The sequence below is a fragment of the Sorex fumeus genome, unplaced genomic scaffold (genome assembly GCF_029834395.1).
Source record: "Sorex fumeus unplaced genomic scaffold, SorFum_2.1 ptg000063l, whole genome shotgun sequence".
Taxonomy (NCBI): Eukaryota; Metazoa; Chordata; class Mammalia; order Eulipotyphla; family Soricidae; genus Sorex; species Sorex fumeus.
Genome location: NW_026606120.1, coordinates 14,354,035 through 14,367,351, shown reverse-complemented (window position 1 = coordinate 14,367,351; position 13,317 = coordinate 14,354,035). Strand labels below are relative to the sequence as shown.

General features: G+C 61.4%; 1 protein-coding gene across 1 annotated transcript; it reads left to right on the top strand.

Moving 5' to 3' along the window:
- The first annotated feature begins 202 nt into the window (after positions 1-202).
- NINJ1 (ninjurin 1) lies at positions 203-10,680 on the top strand. The gene is made up of 4 exons (XM_056127749.1): positions 203-374; positions 7,966-8,191; positions 9,479-9,641; positions 10,062-10,680. Exons 1-3 carry the CDS (start codon positions 300-302, stop codon positions 9,631-9,633), a joined length of 456 nt encoding a protein of 151 aa, XP_055983724.1. The 5' UTR covers positions 203-299; the 3' UTR covers positions 9,634-9,641; positions 10,062-10,680.
- Positions 10,681-13,317: the final 2,637 nt, after the last annotated feature.

Sequence of the window (13,317 nt, the reverse complement as noted above, 5' to 3'; positions counted from 1 at the left end):
GGGCGGGGGAGAGGGCGGTCCTTAAAAACGGAGGGCGGGGCTTGTGGGGGTCGGGGCGGGGCTACGGCGGGGGCGGGACGAGAGTGGTCCTGGAGACTACGGGCTGGGGCTCGTGTGCGTCCGGGGGCGGGGCGGGGCGGGGGCGGGGCCAAGGTGGGCCCGGCGGCAAGGGGTGGGGCGGGGCGGGGGCGGGACCGGGGCGGCCCGGGCGGTGCGCGGCGGGCACGGAGCGGGGCACCGGGCGGCGGTGGCGCGGACTGTCCTCGGACTGGGTGAGACGCGGCCCCCGCGGCCGCACCATGGACACGGGCGCCGAGGAGTACGAGCTCAACGGCGACCTGCCCCCGGGCTCGCCGGGTTCCCCGGGCGCCTCGGTAAGCCTCCTCCCCGGGCCCCCGGGCGACCTTGGCCCGGCGGCCCCGCTGACCCCGAGCCCACGGCTTCGCGGGCACCTGTGGGTGCCGCGCCGGGACGCCGCGCCCGGGTCCGCACTGCGGGGTGACTTGGGGGCGCCGCGCGCTGCGCCTCGTCCGCGCCACCGGCGCCCAAGCCGGGGTCCCGGGCACCCGGTCCGCCGGGCGCCCGGGCAGGTGAGTGGGGGCGCAGGACAGGTTGCAGGCTGCCGCTTGGCACCCCGGGCCGCGGTGCCCGCGCCAGGGTGCGTGACCGAGGTTCCCGGAGCCCGCGCTCGGCCGGCACGGCCGGCGCCTCCTTTCCGGCCTCCCCCGCGCCGTCTCCTAACTTGCAGCCCCCGCATCTCTGGGCTCTCCGTGCCCGCCGTGGGTGGGGAGGTGCCCGGCTCGGCCCCCGGCCAGCAGCGGCAGACGGTTACGTCACCCGGTGTCCACGGAGACCGCACATCCGATATGCGTGCCCGCGGGGCACTCGGCCCAGGTGCCCGCACCCCGCGCGCTGTCCGGAGGGCGGGTCCGGGCGCCGCGGTCCCGCCCAGAGGGCGCGGGCAGAGTTGCAGGCCCAGGAGGGTGCGGGCTTTGCCAGAACCAGCGCTTTCCCGGTGCACGGCGCCTTCCTTGGGCACCGCTGGCTGGCGGCTACTTGCTGACTTGAGACATTCTTTCCTCTGGGCCCCCTGGGGACTCGACCTCTGGCTGTGTGGAGCACTGTTGGGTTTCCATTACCAGGCCCCCTCTGTCCCAGATGGGAAAACTTGAGATGAGCTGGTCCCAAATGTAATCCTCTCATCCCCCAGGGCCGGCGGGCTGTCCTGCCCCAGCATACAGCAGGAATAGACCAGCCCCTTGGTAAAACGAGTCAATGTTATCTCCAGGTCACAGTCATGAAGGCTTCCTGTAGGAGGGGGCGCCAGTGCTGGACCCTGAGGACTAGTGAGTGCAGCCGGTGACTGTACCCCAAGGAAAGGCAGCAGCAAGAGCAAAGGTGCAGAGGCTGGTTTGCTTTGCACCCCAGGGGATGGGGAGGAGACTTGCAGGGGAGACATTTGCCACAGGAGCCTTGAGGGTGGGCAGTCACAGAGGAAGCTCAGCAGCAGGTGGTCTGTGCCACTCTGCTCTCCTCACCTGGGGCAGTCTAGGGGACATCCCCTCCACCATCTCCCACCCCCCAGTACATCTTGTGTTCTTGGGCTTGCTCTGGCCTCAGTTTCCCATCCACATGAGGGCTGTTGCCTGTGTGCCTGGTGCAGCAAGGTTCATAGTGCCCGTGATACCCATGATACCTACCCCAGGGCAGCTCCAGGAGCTACTCAGGATGGGTTGGCAAAGGCCAACTCTGCCCCCTAGGAGCCCCTGGGGATGCCCCGAGGCCCCACAGGTAGCTTCTCGCTCCCTCCCATGGGTGAGGGCAGGAAAAAAGGCTCACTGTGGGTGGAGGCTGGTTCTTTGGACATGGGGCCGCCACATCAGGGCGAAGTGGGCAGGTCAGCCCTGGGCCCTAGCTAGCCTGCTGTGGCCTCTTGTGAAGCCAGGCAGGGTGGTCTGCCCCCTCAAGGCTGGGCTCTGAGACGGAGTGGGGGTAGCATGTATAGCCAGAGAGCAGAGTGGAGGGTGGGGAACTGCCCCTTCATGCACGCGCACATACACACAGATGCACATGCACACACAGACGCATATGCATATACACACAGGTACACACGTACACAGATGTGCCCACACGCACACACTCAGACATGCATATACCTATATACACATAGGTAAAGGTAAAGGCCCTCCCGTTGATCGTCGATTTGCTCGAGCGGGCCCAGTAACGTCTCCATTGGAGACTTTGTTGTTACTGTGTCTGGCATATCGAATACTCTAGGCTGGAGCGATAGCACAACGCATAAGGCATTTGCCTTGCACATGGCTGACCGAGGTGACCAGGGTTCAATTCCTCCGCCCCTCTCGGGGAGCCCGGCAAGCTACTGAGAGTATCTCACCCGCACTGCAAAGCCTGGCCAGCTACCCGTGACGTATTCGATATGCCAAACACAGTAACAACAAGTCTCACAATGGAGACATTACTGGGCCCACTTGAGCAAATTGATGAACAACGGGAGGACAGTGCTGCAGTGCAGTGTTACATACAACATATAGGCACACAACACACACACAGGCACACATGCACACAGACACATACATATATATGTGTACACACACATACACAGGCACACATGCACGTGCACAAACAGATGTGCACATGCATACATAAACACACACATACATACACATAGGCACACACAGACATGCACACATGCTTATGCACGTGTACACATACATACATAGGCACACACAAGCACACATACATACACATGTACACATCCATACCCAGGCACACACACTGCGCAGTCACCGCCTGGGGAAGTTTGCTCCCTTTTCCTTGTTTCTGCCACCCCAGCAGATCTCGGGGCCAAGTGCCTACAAAGCGACACTGAGGCGTCCAGTACTGAGCCTACGGGAAGTGTGTCCATACAGCCTGGCGAGCCCCCAGCCCAGCTGCCCCGGAACCCCTTGACTTCCTGTTAGCACCCTGACCTGGAGCGCGGACCTCTAGGGCACTTCTGGGGCTGGCCAGGAAAGGTTCTGGCGGCACCAGGTGACCCTGGGCATGTGGCTTCCTGCCAAGTCGGGACCGAAGGAAACATGCCCCTCACTGTTCCTCCTGCAAAGAGGGTGCCTGGGGCATGCCCACAGGTGCCCAGCTGGGCCCAAGGGAAGAGCCTGTGCCCAGGGTCAGGGACAGAGCGTGGGCTGTCCTGAGCTGTCCTTGGACCCGAGACTTCCTCTCCAGGCACCTCCTTTCCCTCCTGGCTTCTGCTCTGTGACTTCAGTCACAGATGCAGCCCTTTGGGGGAGATCGGGCTCAGGAAGGGAACTTCCCGCGGTGCTGCACTGGGAGGAGGAAGGGGTGGAGCCACAAGTCTCCTAGCCACTGGGACCACGCCCCTGAGGGCCCTGCTCACACACACGATGCATGTATCTGCACGGCCATGTGTGCGCATGTGACCCTGTGTGAGTTTGTTTCTGTGCGTCTCTGTGTGCGCGATCCTGTGTGTTTGTGCGTTCATGTGCATGGTGCTGTGTGTGTCTCCATATGTAGCTCTCTGTATTTGCATGTGGCCCTGTGTGTGTGCATATGGCCCTGTGTGTGTGCATGTGTGCATGTGACCTTGTGTGTGTGCATGTGGCCCTGTGCATGTGCATATGACCATGTCTGTATGTGGTCCTGTGTGTGTGTGTGACCCTGTGTGTGTGCATTTGGCCCTGTGTGTATGTGTGTGCTTGTGGCCCTGTGTGTTGTGTGTGTGTGTGCATATGACCATGTCTGTGTGATCCTGTGTATGTGTGTGCATGTGGCCCTGTGTGTATGCATGTGGTCCTGTGTGTATGTGCATGTGGCCCTGTGTGTATGGTCCTGTGTGTGTGTGTGTGTGTGTGTGTATGTTTGCGTGCGCGTGTGGTTTGTATGCAGATGAGGAACCTGCAGCAGCAGCCGGTGGGCAGCAGTCCTGCGCTGCTGAGGGGTTGCTGGCAGCCGCCCCCAGTGAACTTGCAGTGAAAGGGTCTGAGAGGAATCCCGGGTGGGACTCCTGAGGCTCAGAGCGGCCTGGAGCCTGGTGGCTTAATTTTAAGGGGTTAGTACAGGCCCCAGATACCCCAGGGCTCTGCAGGGGTTGGTGGCATTGGTCTGAACTTTTCTCCCAGGGGGTCCAGTCGCAGCTGTGAGCAGCCCCAACCTCTGGCATCCAAGCCTGGGGGCACCGAGCAACTGTGCAGGCCTCTACCCACCCCTGCTGTCCTCTCAACGCACGGCCCAGTGCCCCTGGGGTCCACTGCACGGGCATCTGTGCATAGCCACAGTCTCCGGTCCACCCTGCGAGTGCTCTGCACAGAGCAGGCACCCCCGTGCTTTCTCTGGACTTCCAGGGAAACGCCCTGATCTCCTGCCTCAGCAATCTGGGGACCCCGTGGACCAGGGCCTCAGATCAGGGCATCTGCTCCCTGCACCGCCCCGGTTACTGGCAGAGGTCTGGGCGGCCATGCCCAACACAGTTCCTGGCAGCCAGGTGGGCAGGACTCCAGGCCAGGCCCTGGAGACGGGCTCCCAGCAGCCTGCAGCCTAGGGGACTTTCCCAGATGGGGCTCCTGGGGACTCTACCAACAGTGCTCGCCACAGGGCCTGAGTCAGCCCCTCCTCAGGTGGCTGAGTACAGGGTCTGAACTGGGATGAATGTGTCACAGCTCCCTCCTGCCTCCTCCTGAGGAGCTCTGCTGTTTGAAGGTTCTAGTACACACTACACCATACACACACACACACACACACAAAACACACATACAGACATATAACACACACATGCAGAAACACACATGTATGCACACATGCTCCTTATGTGGCCGACACAATGTTCTTCATGCACACACATGCTTCACACATGTACACACATACACAGACACACATGTTGTGGGCAAGGCTGATCCAGTGCTCAGAGGCACTGGCCTTCAGAGCCAGCAGGTTGGCTTTGTGTTCTCTGGCCTCCTTGGTGAGTGGACACACTCCGTGTGGGGCAGCAGCACCTCTGCAGGGCTCGTGGAGCACCTGGTGGGTCCATTTTCAGGGCACAGTGGAAGGGGCATGGTGAGCCCCGGGACTCAGGACTGCAGACCCTGGGTTGCTGCCCATGCTGACTCAGAGGCAGGTAGCCACCTGGGTCGGGAGGGCGCAGGGGCCTCCGAGGCAGTGGTCAGACTCCTGAGAACTTAGCCTGGTGCTTGCTCCAAGCCCCTGGGGCATGTGTAGGACACAGGCCTGGGGAGAAGTCAGCCTCTGTTGCTGGGCTGGGCTTTGATCTCGGCACCAGAGTCCCAACTCGGATCCCCCTAGGGTGCGCCTGACCGCAGCCAGAACCCTCACCAGACAGGCCTCGGTTTACCAACTGTGAGTGGAGCGCAGGAGACTCCCTGAAGACTGGGTGGGGTGGTGGCTATGCTCAGGCACTGGTGTCACTCGTGGATTAGTGAACTGTGGCCTGTGGAAACTGTTGAAGGGAACTCAGGATAGAGGGAACCGCCCTCCTTCCCAGGGCCACCCTCTGTGCCTGTGGCCGTGGGTGTATGTGCAATGCCTGTGGGCCTGTGTGTGCCGATACATGGCTGTGTTTGTGTGTGGGCAGTGTGGATGCCCTGGACCCATGCATAGGTGTTCATGTGCTTGTGTATAGGTGATGCTCGTGTGTGGCTGGCGTGGAATTGGTGCGTGTTTGTGTACACATCCTGTGTACACACGTGTCTGTGTCCCAGGTGCGCGCTCCTCCCAAGGCCCCTGCTTCACTATATGCTCTGGGACCAGAATGAGCACTGGAAGGAGGGTCTCGAGGAAGGCAGCCTGGTACTGCTTCAGTTTATGAAGCATGAAGCATACCATGCGTCTAGGGACGTGGAGTGTGCTGAGCTGTGGCCTTGTTGAGGTGGGACAGGGCTGACCTCCAAGCCAGTCAGCGGACAGAGATCCCCGGGACCCTGGAAATAGCTGCTGTTCCCAGTGTCAAGAGTAAAGTTGAGGTGTGGTGGGACCTGAGTGTGTGTGTGTGTGTGTGAGTGTGTATGAGCATGAGTGTGTGAGTTGTGTATGAGTGTGTGAGTGCATATGAGCATGTGAGTGTGTACAAGTGAGTGTGAGTGTGAGTATGTGTGTGTGCATTGATGGCATTTAGCACAGCTGACCCCATGCCCAAACAGGAGGCTTCCCATGGGGCCCCTGGGTTCAAATGCTTCTACTGAAGAGCTGGAGCCATAGTATTGTAGGGAGGGCATTTGCCTTGCATGCAGCTGACCGAATTCAATCCCTGGCACCCTATGTGATCCCCCTGAAGCCCACCGGGAGTGATCCCTGAGTGCAGAACCAGGAATAATCCCTGAGTACTGCAGAATGTGACCCCAAAACAAACAAACAAACAAACAACAAAAAGGCACCATTTTAAAAACAGAGCCAGAGTAATTATGGGGGTAGGGCGCTTGCCTTGGATGCAGTTAATGCAGGTTTGGTCCCTGGCACCCCGTATGATCCCCTGAGCTCCACCAGGCAGAGTCAGGAGTAAGCCTTGAGCACGGCCCAAGAACAAACAGAAAACCAACCAAACAGAAAGTCACGGGAAGGGGCGGTGCGAGGTGCTGAGGCCGTCCGGCTGCGCCCTCCTGGCCGTGTCCTGGACAGAGTCTTGGCCTGAGGACGGGTAGCTTCTCACCTCTGCATCCTGGTGAAACGGCCCCAGCTGCATGTTGCTGGCGCTGTGTGTGCTGGCCGTGCCCCCCGCCTCCCACCTGCATCTTTCATGAGCCTGGAAACAGAATCTTCCCAGCGGGCCCAGGAGGCTCAGAAGTCTGTGAGTCAGGGCCAGGGGTGCCGGCTGGTCCTAGGGGCCCGGGAAGGGACACCAGGAGGAAGGTCCCACGGCTGGGCCCAGAGAGCTGCCTTCTGGCCCTCTGCCTCCCCCGCACCCTGCACCCTCGGCTTCTTTAGCCCTATCAGCTGAAGAAAGCTACCAGGGCTTCCTGGACGCAGTGGCCACTGCCCCCGGGCCAGGAACATGGAGGCACTTAGAGGTCCAGAGAGCCTGGCCCAGAGGCCTGGAATCCTCAGCAGAGGCAGGAAGCACGTGCTAGGACGGGTGTGGCTGTTTCGGGGGTGCTGGGACGAGGGCAGGGGAAATCCTGCATGAGGTTGCAGGCCAGCTTCCCTGTCCCTCAAGCTCCAAACTGAGGGTGTCCACAGGGCGGTGCTGCCCTAGCCTTGACCGTGAGGCTGCTTTTGTGGTGTACACTTAGCTCCACACCCTCCAGGAGGTTCTCATTTTGTCCCTACAACTTTTTAAATTTCAATCATACCTCAGTAAAGTGGCTAAATGCTCCCCCCCTTCCTTCATTAAAAAGAAGGGACTCATCGGGTAGAGCCCATGTGTTGCTTTTTGGAAGCTTGGGCTTCCGTCCACATCCTGTACACCCCCCTCACCCCCCCAGGTCCCTGCCACCCCCTGGTCATTCTTGAATTAATGTAGAATAAACAGGAAGTGAAGAGTAGCTGGGGGTTTGGGCCCACAGGGGAGCGCCTGCAGGGGAGTGGCCAGCCCAGCAGCTAAGGGCCTGGATGGCCCCCAGCTGTTTCGCCCAGGCTCAGAGCACCATGTGCTGAGGGTGGGTTTGGCTTCCTTCCTGCTCTGAGGCCTGACCACAGGGAACCATGCCAGGCTGCAGGACTCTGTCCTTCCGGCACCCCCTGGCTGAGGGCAGTGGGAATCACACCTGCACACACACATACACACACACGTGCGTGCACGCACACACACACATGCACACGCACACGCACACACACATGCACACACTCACACATACACACACACGCACATGCACATACTATACACGCACACACACATGCACGCGCACACACACACACACACACACACACATGCATGCGCGCACGCACCAGCCCCCCCACATCGACCTCTGCCCTCTGCAGCCACTTCGCTGGGGCCGGAACCGGCCCATCAACGTGAACCACTATGCCAACAAGAAAAGCGCAGCCGAGAGCATGCTGGACATCGCGCTGCTGATGGCCAACGCCTCCCAGCTGAAGGCCGTCATCGAGCAGGGGCCCAGCTTCGCCTTCTTCGTGCCCCTGGTGGTCCTCATCTCCATCTCCCTGGTGCTCCAGATCGGCGTGGGCGTCCTGCTCATCTTCCTGGGTGCGTCTGTCCCGGTCGCCCTGCTGCCCTCCCCCACAGGGACCATTCACTAGCCAGCCTGCTCTGAGCACAGGGCGGGACGGGGGCGTTGGAGGGTCATCCCCTGTCAGCACCGGGCCTGTGTGGTTCCTCCCTGTACCTCAGTCTGTCCACTGCCCACACCAAGGACACAGGAAGATTTCCCAGACGCACTTAGAACTGAACTGACATGCCTTGGTGCATTGGGCAGCTACTGTGTCCATCGGGGGCTGCATGGCTGCCCTGACCCCAAACGATGCTAGGCTTAGATGTGTCGTGGGAAGGCCAGAGAGAGAGCACAGCAGGGAGGGCGCTTGCCTTAATGCAGCTAGCCTGGATTCCGTTCCCAGCATCCCAGGTAGTCCCATGAGCACCACCAGGAGTGATCCCTGAGCACAGAGCCAGGTGTAAACCCAGAGCATTGCAGAAAGTGACCCCCAAACAAAAACATAAAAGGAGAGAGTGGACTATGGCATAGAGAAAAGAGTAGATTCATTGCATATAAATAATATTTGAAATCAGACAATAAAATCTGTGGAGGAAAAACTTACAAAATGTATGGAAAGAGTAGATGACCACACACTGAGAGTTGGAAAAAGTAACGCTTCGTTCCCTACGGGTAGCGAACCTAATGCTAGATTAATAAGCCAGTATATTTGAACAGCTTTTTCAGACAGACAGAATGTAGCAGAGATGGTGCTTAAAAGGGACTTCATGGCCCTAAAACAACATTTCAAGGGGCTGGATTGGTGACACTGGGTTTAAGGTGCTTACCTTGTGTGTGGCCGACCCTGGTTCCATTCCCAGCACCTCATATGGTCCCCTGAGCTCACCAGGCAGGACCCCTGACCCAGAAACAAATGTTCAGGAAAGCTGTGTCATGGTCCTGGGACTATCACTTCCTCCAACTTCCTGATCTTCTGGGCCTCCCTCTTTGAAGTGACCATGAGGCTCAGGGTCAGTGCGAGGTCACATTCAGTGACCCAGCCACAGTGACGCAGTTGCCCGAGGGACCCCGACATGCTGACACTCAGAGAGGGGCTTGGCCAGGGGCACTGTGTCCCTAGAAGCAAGCCCAGGGTGGACTATGGCTTTAGCCCACCCAGGCCCCTGGCGCAGGCGCAAGCCTGGGGCTGGCCCAGGCTGTGCAGGCACAGCGGGCCTCTAGGGGGTAGACAGCACTCCGAGGGCAGCTCCCTGCGGGGTGGTTCTGCCCCCCCCCCCACCCCCGCAGGATGATCAGCCCAGTTCATCTCCTCTCGCCTACAGTCAAGTATGACCTCAACAACCCTGCAAAGCACGCAAAGCTGGACTTCCTCAACAACCTGGCCACGGGCCTGGTCTTCATCATCGTCGTGGTCAACATCTTCATCACTGCCTTTGGTGTCCAGAAGCCCCTGGGGGATGTGGCCTCCCCGCAGTAGAGGCCCAGGTAAGCTGGCGAGGGGCTGCGGGGGTGGCCGCTGCTGCCCACCATCTGCCCAGAGGGTCCATGCTCTCTCAGGTCCCCACCTGGCGCCCCGTGACCTCAGGCATTGGAGGGGCCGGGGGGCCCCAGGACTCTGCCTGCAGGGACCCCTCCTGTCCTCGCCGCTGGCGTGTGGGACCCATTAGGCTGTACCACCCATCCAGTGGCCTTGGCCCAGTGTCACTCCGCGTCCCTTCACTGCCCCGAATATGGCCCGAAGCTGCCTCTGCAGCGGCCGAGTGGACGAGAGGAGGCTCACCGGCCGCTCCAGGGAACCGCCACAAGGCTCTGTCCCACAGGAGCCGGACCCCCAACAACCCCTGGCTCCAGCACTGCCCGTTCTGTGCCCCTGTGCCAGCTCTCTTGTCTGTTCTTCACCTGCAGAACCCCTGATCCAGGAAGCCCCTGCTGGCAGGAGTCGTGAACACCCGTGAGCCTCAGAGCGCATGTCCACCACCGTCCATGGCAGCATACATCCTGACGGCGATGCAGGAGACTCCAGGGCAGCGTTGACTAGCCTGGGCCCCGGGCGGGCACCTGTACTTTCTCCTCTCCCTCTGCAGACGTCTCCCAGGCCCACATGGGGCGCCACCTCCGACCCCAGGGACCCTCAGCCACCCTCCAGACTGCACGCGGGGACATGCCATCTGCAGTCAGGCTGCTCCCGACACCAGCCTGTGTCCTGGAAGCTGTGCCCAGCGGGGCCCAAGGGGCAGGACACAGAGCCGGGGACACGAGGGGCAGGGCAGGCCACGGTCTCAGGACGTTTCTGGAGAGACAATGACGCCTGTGGCGTGCAGCACCCGGGGATCTGCCCTCTCCACCTCTGACGCCTTCTCGGCCCCAGCTATGGCCGCCAATCTGTGCCTCACGACTGGACTGGTGGCCCCAGGCCCGGCACTCGGTCCCCACCAGCACTGGGGGCCCGGCCACCTCTCTCGGGAGCCTGAGCCCCTGTTTTTCTAAACCTGAGTGACCAATAAAGCCGAAGCTTTTTCTTGCATCGTGCTGAGGGCCCCCTCCCCCACCCCGGGCTCCTTCGACCCCACCTGGCAGCTGCGGGCAGGACAGGGGGGGACCCCCAAGTTGTTTGGACACCATCCCCCCATGTGTCCTGGGATACTCAGCCCAGTGGCTTGTACCAGCCCTTCATGGGAATTTCTAAGACTCACCAGTTCCTTCCGCACCATGGGTGAGACCAGCGGTGGGATGGGGCCGGGGCTGAGACCCCAGTAAGGACCTCTCGCGGGGTGCTGGGGGTGCAGGGAGGCCCCCGTGCCGGGAGCAGGTCCCCATGAGTGCGTGACCCCCGCTCTGCCAGACTCTGGCCCTGACTGGGCCTGCCCACCTGTCAGTCAGACTCAGGACAGACCAGGCCCAGCTCACCCCACACTCGCACCAGTGGGCACAGCCAGTGTGACCTGTGTGAGGACCAACAAGTCACCAGGGGGTCCTGAGCCCGACGCCTTCACTCCTCTCTCAGCCCAGACACAGCTGTGGGGTGAGGGGTCCCCTGCTGGCTGGGCCCCAGTCACCGGGCCAAGCCAGCAGATCGGGGGTGGGTGCGGGGACATGACGAGAGGGGTCCCCGTGTGGTTGGGCCCCAGTCACCAGGCCAAGCTGGGGTACTGGGAATTCTGGGGACACGACATGAGAGTGGGTGTGCCACACGCACTGCCACCAGCCTCCAAACTCACCTCTGACCTCTCTGATGCCCTCTGACCCCAGATGTCCCTCGTTAGGGCCTTGGCAGAAACTTCTGTGCTAATCAGGCCAGCGCTGGGTCTCCCTGTGGCCACCTTCACTGCCGCTGTCACCACACACCTGGCCACCACCCCCTCCACACCCTCCCCCCTGCCCCGCCCACCAGCGCCTGTGTCCAAGCCCTGAGTCCACCAGCTAGTCTAGCCCAATTCGGAAAGTCCCGCCCACCATCTCCCCAGAGATAAGGCTCGGAGTTGGGGGAGGAGCCAGGCCCTTCTGGGGCCACCTCCCCCTCTCGGGCCCTGCAGTCTCAGGCCCTCACACTCCCTCGTGTGTCCAGCAGGTGTCTATGGCCAGCAGTGGTCCCCACAGGTCCACTCAAGTCACTGCTGCGAAGGGCAGATAAACACGAGCCCGTGTAGGGGCCCACTCCTAGCTGGTTCCTTCTCCAGTCTGCGTACTGCGGGAGAGGCGGGTGGGGTGCAGGGCTGAGGGGAGGGCCCCCGGGTCCCCGCTCCAGGACGGGAGTCCATGCTGCCCAGCACAAAGCCATGGGAGCTGGCCAGGCCTGCGAGGACCTTCATGGGGCCGGGAGGGTGGATGGCGGGTGTGGGTGGGTGCATGGCCTCAGAGTAGGCTGGATGGGCTCTGCCAAGGCCCCGGCTGAGGACTGGGGACAGAAGCAGCTTTGCCGTCCCTCATGGACCCACACACAGGCCCGGAGGACACCACACGCCAGCTCTGTCCCGGATGTGTGATCAGGGTCTGAGGCTGCTGTGGTCGGTTATGTGGGTGCTGTAGTCGGGGGCGTGGGTGCTGTGGTCAGTATGTGTGCGTAGGTTCTGTGGCTGGTTATTTGGGTACCGTGGTGGGTGGCATGGGTGCTGTGAGAACTGTGAGTGCTGTGGTTAGGGTTTATGGGTGCTGAGGCCGGGCGTGTGGGCTGTGGGGAGTGTGGGTGCTGTGGTCAGGTGTGTGGGTGCTGTGGTCAGGCGCGTGGGTTCTGTGGCCAGTTATTTGGGTACTGTGATGGGTGGTATGGGTGCTGTAGGAGGTATGGGTGCTGTGGTTAGGGTATATGAGTGCTGTGGTCGGGTGTGTGGGCTGTGGGTGCTGTAGTCAGGTGTTGTGGGAGCCCCACACCCCTCACCCCAGAGCCCACCCTCCAGGCCTTCCCGTGAGACCTGAGTGGAGGCCAGACCAGCCCGGCTGGGGCCCTGTCCTTTGTCCCCCACCCACCCCTCATTCGGGTTCCTCTCTGAGGGCTCTCATCAGTTAGTTGCTCTTGAGGGTCTCTCCTGAGGGGGTCTGTGCTACTTGGCCGGCCCTGCATCTGTGCCCAGGATGGCCGGGCCAGGCTAGTGTGAGCAGAGAGACCCCTCCATCCAGGAGTCTGCCTCCCCCAGTGTGGAGAACTGGTGGTGGCCTCACCCTAGGCCAAGGGACCCCGCGAACCCCCCAACTTCCCTCTCCGCAGCTCCATGGCAGGCCCTGCCAGTACAGCAGCTGCGTGCAGGATGGAACCGGAAACAACAGCCCAGTTCCAGCAGCGTCACCCTTGCTTGTGCAAAGCACAGTTGTGGTTTCCCCCTGTGACCCAGGTCACGTCCACCGGGTGGCACAGAGGACAGCAGCCTCGTGACCCCATAACTCAGACTCAGCACGCCCTCGCCCCGCCCCTCCCCCCCACACACACTGTGTGTCTATCAGCCCCACCACGCCTGTCTGTCTCCGCGGGGGTCCGCCGAGTGCAGGACATGCGTGGAGGCCCCACCCAGGTGAGTTTCCGTGGGCTCAGGTGCTGTGGTTGGCGTGGCTGCACTGGGTGGGGGTCACTGGGCTCTGCCCACCTCAGGGGCCGCCTCCTGACCTGGAGCCCAGAGGCATGGTGACGGGCAGTCCCCAAGTTCCGACTCCCAGGAACGGCGCCAGCTTC

What these genes read in the sequence shown, in the direction of transcription:
- NINJ1 (XM_056127749.1), top strand. Translation starts at nt 300, where the DNA reads ATGGACACGGGCGCCGAGGAGTACGAGCTCAACGGCGACCTGCCCCCG. An exon ending in CGGGTTCCCCGGGCGCCTCG is followed by an intron (nt 375 to 7,965) that starts GTAAGCCTCCTC and finishes TGCCCTCTGCAG; the next exon opens with CCACTTCGCTGGGGCCGGAA. An exon ending in CGTCCTGCTCATCTTCCTGG is followed by an intron (nt 8,192 to 9,478) that starts GTGCGTCTGTCC and finishes TCTCGCCTACAG; the next exon opens with TCAAGTATGACCTCAACAAC.